An 8,492-nucleotide genomic window follows, 5' to 3' on the forward strand; every position below is an offset into this window, starting at 1 on the left:
CGTTTTGCACACGCCTGGAGCGTTTGTTGCCCCCCGTTTGGGGGCATTTTTCGGCCTCAGCCCCAGGGCAGGATTTTACCTGTGACCCCCAGAATCGCTCCCCAGGAAGGGCCAAGATCCATCATCCCACTGCCGACACCCGCAGGCAGGGCTTGGCTGCTTGGCACGGGTAGAGAGGGGCTGCTGCAAACCCCAGCCCCCAGTCTGGGTGCTTCCCCAAGAGGAAAACCCCCCACCAAGGGTCAAGTCCTGCTCTGAGGGGTCTTTGCCCAACGTTGATTTGGCTTCAGCAGCCTGGTCTTCACTCAACAGGAGACAGTCAAAACGAGAAGGTGAGCAAAGCAGCCTTGAGCGTCTTTGGACATGGAATAAAAAGCTCTTTTCCCAGTGTGAATCCCACAAAAACATCTGGGGAGGCACCATTTAGAAAGGAGAGTCAACAGCCATGACTCTGGAACCCCATCCCATCATCCCTGAATGCTTGAAAGCTGTGAGAGGATGAGGACAGGATCTGTTCTCCACAACAAGCTCCATCCCAGGCTGGACCCACTGGTGGGTCAGGAGAGCATGTCAAGATTAAAAATGTGGGGAGTCATCCTTCCCTGGTGGAGGAGTCTATTTAGACTGGTGTCCTTCACCCCAAAGCAAAAGCAGTTTTTACTTACTCCTTTGGATCTTCCCTTTAATAAGTCAAACATTCTTTTAGAAGAAAATGTTCAGCACTTCACACCCTCCCCACACCCTGAAGTACTCCAGGTGATTTTTTTAAATAGCTGCTGAATTTCACAGGAAGCAAAACATTTTACTGAGCACACAGGGCTTCACAAACACAATCACAACTATAAATGCACAGCAGAGCAAGTACAAACGTTGCCTCCAGGCTGCAGGATAAATTAAGCAGAAACTTGAATAAAAAGCCCCAGTAGATGCAGACAACCCAGAACTTTAAGAATATCACTAGCAGAGTTAAAAAAAAAGAGCTGCTTTAATGCATATTTGCATTAAGAACAAGGCCATGAAGTGCATCTTGGCTAAATCCAGTCACCTGGGATTGAGCAGGTTAGTGTGGATTAGGTTTAGCTCAACTGTAACCCACAAACTTCCACGGAGGCAGAGGGATCAGCTGAAGCAAAGATTTGGAACAGATTTGAAGTAGGTGTGAAACCTCCAGAGCCAGGTCCCTCAAAATTCAATACAGAAAAAGGGTCTCACGCCCACCATTCCAGGACTGGAATTAACTCTTTTCTCCCTGGGTTTGTTTCTAGCACTTCTGTGCTGTTCAAACTGCCCTGAACCAGATCCTATTCCTTGGGCAGGCCCCAGAAACCCATTCCCAGTTAGCATCATCCTGTTATTAGCTGGCTGGTGACATCTACTGGCAGGCTGCACAGTGCAGGGGAACCCCAGCTCTGCTCAGCTCCAGAGAGCACCTCATCTTCCCTAACCCAGGGTTCATTAAGGCAGGGATTTCAGGGCTGGGATAAAGGGAAGGCCCACCTGACTGCTCTGCTTGTGTCCCACTCACTCAGGGTCTCAGGCCAACACAGCTCAACTTCCTGAATTCCCTGCCTGCAAAATAGGATCGTCCCTCAGCCTAGCTTTCCTGGGAATGACTAGATAGGAGTGTCTTCCTGGGCAGAGCAGGAAAACTGCCTGCAGAGCTTCTATGGTGCCATCAAGCAACATTCCTCATTCCTCCCTAAGAATCACCTCTACACCCTATGTCAGGAATTACCAAACCTACAAAGTTCCTTCCTATAACCTGCTTTGTAATCAAAAGTTCCTCCACTGCTGTTGTCACACACACCAAAGATCTGAGTCACCTCCCTGCTCCCCATTTATGCACGTTAATAAGACACAGCCATGCAACCCAGGTGGCATTTTCACCTATTTTATTATACACAAAACATAAGCAGGAAGTTCTACTGAGGAGGCTGACCACGTCCACGACCAAATCCACCTCTCTGCAACAGAAAATGAAGAGCATTAGAAGTCACCATATTCAGCAAGTGACAGCAGCAAATACACAGCAGCAGGAACCACCAACACCACAGAAAAACGAACTGTCTTTCCTCAGCTTTGCTTTACTCTGACAAACATCCCCTGCTCCCAAGCACAGCCCAACTCTGAGCTGTCTGAGACCTGACACAGGTCAACCAGATGAGTGATGGTAACAACAAAACAAACCCATCCCAGCCAGCCCTGTGAAGCAGGTCTAAAACTCTTCTACTTCTGAGGTATAAAACCATGTGTTTCCTCCAGAGAGCTCAGCCTCCTTCTCAAACATGTCACTGCCTTCCTGTCACAGCAGTGAGGCCAACTTGAGTCTCCCTGGCAGGAATGCAGCAGAAGAGCTGGACAGAAAGGATGCCAGCCTCTCATACACAACCAGAGCCAAATACCTCACCCCAGCTGGCATACCTGAGGGGCACCACACTGCCCAGCATGCAGACAAGACCTATCCAGTTTCTCCTAATCAAAGCTTCAATAAAGGGAAGCAAATTTCAAATGCAAATACTCACAAATTGGAATTCAGTGGCTGCTCCAGCACCAGCCTCGGCCTTCTTGTCAGCACCAGCTGAAGAAAGAGATGGATGAGTTAGGCACCAAGGAAAACACTCCCTAAGTACAGTGCTCCTGCTCCTGCTTGGAATCTAAGGTTTACAATCAAAGAGGACTAAAAATGAGGTGAAATACAGCAAAGAAAAATGGCTCTTACTCAGGCTGAGAGTTGGGGGTGTTTAGCCTGGAAAAGAGAAGGCTCCAGGGAGACCTTAGAGCAGCTTCCAGTGCCTGAAGGGGCTCCAAGAAGGGAGGGACTTTGGACACGGGCTTGCAGTGAGAGGACAAGGGGGAATGGATTAAAACTGGCAGAGATTTACGCGAGACGTGAGGATGAAATTCTTTCCTGTGAGGCTGGTGAGACCCTGGAACAGGTTGCCCAGGGAAGCTGTGGCTGCCCCATCCCTGGCAGTGTTGAAGGGCAGGTTGGATGGGGCTTGGAGCAACTTGGGCTGGTGGGAGGTGTCCCTGCCCATGCAGGGGGTTGGATCTAGATGATCTTGAAGGTTCCTTCCAACCCAAACCATTCCATGATTCTATGAGACTGTTAGAAAGCTACTGAACCCACCCCAGAGAAAATCCCACAGTCCAGCTTGACAAAAATTCAATAAAAGAATCATCCACCAGCAGACACGAACTCTGCCGTGTAAATGCCAGAGCTCCGCCAAGAATCTGATTTTCCCCTTCTTGACAGGAGGCCAACTCTGAAGACAATTCTCCCAAAGAGATAAGCTGCACAAGGAGCAAGGTCACCCAGCTCGAGGAGGGACACTCACGTGGCACAGCACTGCGTCTGTAGGTGTCCCTGTCAGCCTCTCCCCGAGTCAGGCGTGCGGGGCGTTCCCCTTCCAGACCTGTGGGTCAGAAGAGCCACATCAGGAACACTGCTCACCCAGGGGACACACACCTCATGGCACAGGTGCACCCTGTGTCTCCAGGAGGAAAAGAAACCCCAGTGAAGCACCAGAGTGATCAGCAGAGCTGCACCTCAGACAGCTCAGTGTATATAAACCCAAACAAAACCAGTGATGAACAAGGAAAACGTTGCTTGAAGGGTGAATCAGTCCAAGCACATCAGCTTGTTTGGGCTGCAGTTAAATCATGTGAAAAATGGACTCACAGCATCATCTCAACAGACTCCTCTCTCTTGTTTGAAGGCTAAACCAATTAATTATAAGAATAAATATCAAAAATAGAAGGAATCTGTCATGTCTAACAAGCTTGTTCATAGCCAAGTCACCAATTCCATGACATTCTGATCCCATCCTAAAACACAGACACACTATCAGTGTCACAAATCCTCCCCAGTGGAATAGATTAATAAAACTAAGTGCAGATTATCTACGTAGCATCAGATTAATATCAAACAGAACACTTGCAGGAAGGAAACAGCTGTGGTGGGACTGTCAGCATCTGCCCAGCTCTTGTGGCTTCACCCTGAGCTTCAGAGATGAAATCTGCTCCCACAGAGCAGGACCAGCCTCAATCTGCAAGAAACAGGATTCACGCACTTCTACAGGCTGGATTGACACTGTGGGCACTCAGGGGTTTTTTATACAATTATTATAGAATAGATTATTTTATTACAAAGAGAAACACAACCCTGCAAGTGCTTCTACATCCTTCCTTCCTAACAGGTTCAACCATGACAGCAAAGCTCTGGCCAATGGGGTTTTATTTTTACACTTCACATCTGACCATTCTTAATCCCCAACAATTCAGTTCCATCTGTATCAGAGACATGAATTGCAAATATCAAACACATAACAGCCTAAAATCTGCTTTAGACTTAACTCCTCTGGCTTTTGGACCAAGCCTTATTTGAGAAAGTCAGGAGCACCATGTGGAAATACAAAAGGCCCCAAAATCCCAGGAGATCAAGCAAGACCTGTGAGCTTGGGTCCTGCAGCACCTGCACTTCCTCTGCAGCTCCACAGAGGAACAGTACAAGCCCCTGGTGCTGCCCCACCAGCCACCCCTGCCAAGGTGCAAACTGAACAAGGTGACCAACACTGAAGAAGGCTCAAGTGAAGCTTCCTCACCACAAAAACCCTGAGCAAATCTCAGCCCGGAGCTGTGAGCCCCATCTTCCCATTGGACAGGCAGTTTCCTCAGCTCCATGGAGAAGCACAACATCTGCAGAGCAACTGTGGTCACATCCAGAGCTGCTCAGAGATCAAAGACACCATCACCTTCCCAGCTGCAATGCAATTCTTCCCTTTGAAGTAGATGGTCCCACGAGTTTGTCAAGCTAAAAAGCCAATGGCAGGAGGTGCAGGTGAACTCCTCAGCACCCTGTGCCCACAGCCTCTGTCTCCAGGACTTGAGGACAGGACACAAAACAGCTCAGCAGCAGAAGAGCAGACTGCTACTTCTGTACCAAAAGAGCTTTGTCATGCAGCACTCCCTGTCACAGGGTCCTGCTTTAAGGGCAGGATGACACCCTCCAACTTTATTCTTGGTAAAGACAAGAGGCAGCTACACACCAGATGGAGAGATCCACCATCTTCTGCCTAGAGGGAGAAAAAACCTTTCTTGTCCCTAGAGACCTGGCAATGCTGTTCTGCCAACCAGGGCTGCAGTGATTTTTCCCTCTCCTTTCTCTAAGGTTCCAGAAGTTTTGATCTCCCCAAAGGTCATCTGAGCAATTTTACACCCCGTGTGCTGCTTCTCTGCTACTGGAGAAGAGACCAAGAAAACCCAGGAGAAAGGATTCTCCAGAGCATTTCCAAATGCTCAGGGGCAACATCATCATTCTTCCTACTCTGAATTATTAGCCTGGAACACAATAACCTTTTCCAAACTAAACTGAGGGTCATGGTGGCTTCAGCACAGCCACCTCCAGCTTACTTATTCTGCACTACAACGTGGCTCTGCTCACCACAAAAGGGGTCAAAGCAGCTCACAAACCATTCACAGGCAAATATCAGGGATCCACAAGGAAAAAGTGTAGAGTCTGCCTCGTGTGAACTAAATATACAGGTCTGGAAACCAAACTTTGCCATTTAATATTGCTATTTGCAAGTGGAGCGGAACACTTGCTGGGAGTAATCCCAGCCATGAATCTACAGCACGTTTGTGGGGAGGTGCCCCTGCAGAGGCAGCTGCAGACTGAGAATTCAGCATCAGCAGCACATCTGGCTGCACAACTGGCATCTCCTTCACTCTGGGGTATGAAAAACCCACCAAGAAATAATAAAAGAAAGATCACAACTCCCAACACACCACATGTATTTGGTGTAAATCTTGAAATGGGTGAGGGCAGCTTTAACAACCTGACTGACCCAACAGCTCCTTGAGTGGATTTGATAAAGCCAGAGCTGGGGGTGCTCAACTTCACAGAATCAGTGAACTCATTTCACCCCAGGTATCACAGATGAGGCACATCCAGCACTAAGGCTCAGCTCTGGTGTTAAGCCATGGAATCCTGTGCCCATTTCCCATATCCCAGTTCAAGTTTGTTCCCTATAGTGCCAAGGCCACTTCACTTTGAACTCCACAGCCTTCCAGGTAACTCTTCTGAAGATAACTCAGCCAAACCAAGAATTTCCAGATCTGCAGGACCAGATCAGCTGTGCACACACTGAGCTGTGGGGATTGCTGCAGACTCTTCCCAGAAGACACCAACAGTTTTGGAAGAGGCCTGGCAGCCACAGACACCCCCATTTCAGTCCTCAGCCATGTCTGGACACCAAACAGTCCCTGACCCCACAGCGTGTGGTTTCAGGCTCCTACTCTCAATCATTCCAGTCACTTTGTCATCAGAGAAGACAAAGTCCCACACTCTGAGCATCCACAAGGAAGAAGTGCAGCTTCTGCCTCGTGTGGACTGAACAGGCAGGTATGCAACCCAAACTTGGCTATTAATCCTGTTATTTGCAAGTGGAGAAGCTATTCTTGCTGGGAATAACATTTCAGCCACAGTTCTACAGCACAGTAGATCCATTTCCCCCAGTAAGCCTCAAGGCTTTCTTTAGCCCTCTCCGACCTTTCACTAGCCCAGTGACCAATTAGCCCAGCCCCAAACACAAAAGCCATAAAACCTACGCGTGTCTCCTCCACCTATTAAGGTTTATACATCCCAGAATCCCAGCAGCTCCAACCAGTCTGGGCTGGAAGCTGAGGATCCAACACCCCCAGAAGCTCCTCTCCAGCTGCCTGAGAGGAAGCTGAGGATCCACCACCCCCAGAGGCTGAAGCTCCTCTCCAGCTGCCTGAGCTGGAAGCTGAAGATCCACCACCTCCAAAAGCTGAAGCTCCTTTCCAGCTGCCTGAGCTGGAAGCTGAGGATCCACCACCCCCAGAAGCTGAAGCTGCTCCCCACAGCCCAGGCTGGGCTCACCTTTGGGCCGTGGGCGGCCGGTCTCGGGGCGGCTGCGGCGCAGGGTGGCGGGGACAATCTCAGGGGGCAGGTGCAGATAGTCCCGCAGGTATTGGATGCCCTCGTTGGTCAGGTACCAATAGAAATGTCTCCAGGCAAACTGCTCCTTCACATAACCACGGGATTTCAGGGACTAGAGGGAGAATTCTCTGTTACTTCATGGATGATCCTTATCACACAATCTCAGACTGGTTTGGGTTGAAAGGAACCCTAAAGATCATCCAGTTCCAACACCCAGCATGGGCAGGGACACCTCCCACCAGCCCAGGCTGCTCCAAGCCCCATCCAACCTGCCCTTCAACACTGCCAGGGATGGGGCAGCCACAGCTTCCCTGGGCAACCTGGGCCAGGCTCTCACCACCCTCACAGCAAAGAATTCCCTCCTCATGTCCAACCTCAATCTCCCTCTTCCACTTTTAATCCACTCCCTTGTCCTCTCACTCCCTGCCCTTGTCCCAAGTCCCTCCCAGCTTTCCCTTTCAGAACCAAACCAGTGACCCTCCTCTACCTATTAAAATAATGTATATAGGTGACAAGGTTTACAAAAAATTAACTCTCAGCCCCTTCAGGACACACTCATTGCTATTTCATCCCACACCCACCCTGAGATCTGTTCTGTTTTCACATCAGTAACTCACAGCATTATTATTTAAAAGCTTTATTCTAAAAATCTATTCACTTTCCTTTGGTTCTGCTGAGGTAATGATTGCACTTGCACTTACTTTATCCTTCCACCCCTCATAGAATCATAGCATAGCTATGGTTGGCAGGGACCTTCAAGATCATAATCATTTCCCCCTGCCTGGATCCCATGGCCTGATCCCAGCTTCCCCCCAGGATCCCAGCATCCCCACCAGGATCTCACCTTCCCAACAAGATCCCAGTATCCCCACCAGGATCTCACCTTCCCAACAAGATCCCAGCATCCCCACCAGGATCCCACCTTCCCAACAAGATCCCAGCATCCCCCCAGGACCCCAGCATCCCCACCAGGATCCCAGCTTCCCCCCAGGATCCCAGCCCATGCCTCCTGACCTGCATGGCTTTCATGACGTGGAGGTTGGGCACGTTCTTGTCGACCAGCTCAGGGTGCTTTGGCATGTGGACATCCTTCTTGGCCACCATCACCCCCTCCTTAAAAAGGAGCTCGTAAATTGCAATTCGGTTCTTCTTGGGCATCAACATCTGAAGAGAAGGAGCAGGCAAGGACACTGCTGGCTTAAAGAACACACTGGGAACTCTACCAGAAGTCATCAAATAATAACAGGGCTCATTTGTGTGAAAAGCCTCACGTTTCACCTCTCCCTCCCCAGATGATTGTTTGGCATCAACACTTCCTGAAGGAATTCCAGCAGCCGGGCATCCCTTCCCAGGAAGATAACCCAAGCAGGTCACACTTCTGATCAGGGAATCCCAGATGGTTTGGGTTGGAAAGGACCTTCAAGATCATCTAGATCCAAGCCCCGCGCGGGCAGGGACACGTCCCATGTGAGGGGATCATTAATATTAAAGCTCTTCAGGAGAGCAGAGGAGCTGCCGCAGCCAGACA

The 8,492-nt window shown here is 49.6% G+C and overlaps 1 protein-coding gene across 1 annotated transcript; it reads right to left on the reverse strand.

Moving 5' to 3' along the window:
- Nucleotides 1–1,875: 1,875 nt before the first annotated feature.
- On the reverse strand, nt 1,876–8,128 carry RPS10 (ribosomal protein S10). The gene is made up of 5 exons (XM_010007089.1): nt 7,979–8,128; nt 6,905–7,076; nt 3,339–3,416; nt 2,523–2,578; nt 1,876–1,964 (listed from the first exon to the last, which is right to left on the reverse strand). Exons 1-5 carry the CDS (start codon nt 8,126–8,128, stop codon nt 1,923–1,925), a joined length of 498 nt encoding a protein of 165 aa, XP_010005391.1. The 3' UTR covers nt 1,876–1,922.
- Between the last annotated feature and the right edge of the window lie 364 nt (nt 8,129–8,492).

This window comes from Chaetura pelagica, unplaced genomic scaffold (genome assembly GCF_000747805.2).
Source record: "Chaetura pelagica isolate M959 unplaced genomic scaffold, ChaPel_1.0 scaffold757, whole genome shotgun sequence".
NCBI lineage: Eukaryota > Metazoa > Chordata > Aves > Apodiformes > Apodidae > Chaetura > Chaetura pelagica.

Bases quoted from the DNA above. Each gene is read 5' to 3' on its own strand.
- RPS10 (XM_010007089.1), bottom strand. From the start codon at position 8,128: ATGTTGATGCCCAAGAAGAACCGAATTGCAATTTACGAGCTCCTTTTT. The intron at 3,417-6,904 runs GTGAGCCCAGCC...TCTGACCCACAG, and splicing joins CGGCCGCCCACGGCCCAAAG to GTCTGGAAGGGGAACGCCCC. The intron at 1,965-2,522 runs GTGAGTATTTGC...TTTCTGTTGCAG, and splicing joins CAGCCACTGAATTCCAATTT to AGAGGTGGATTTGGTCGTGG.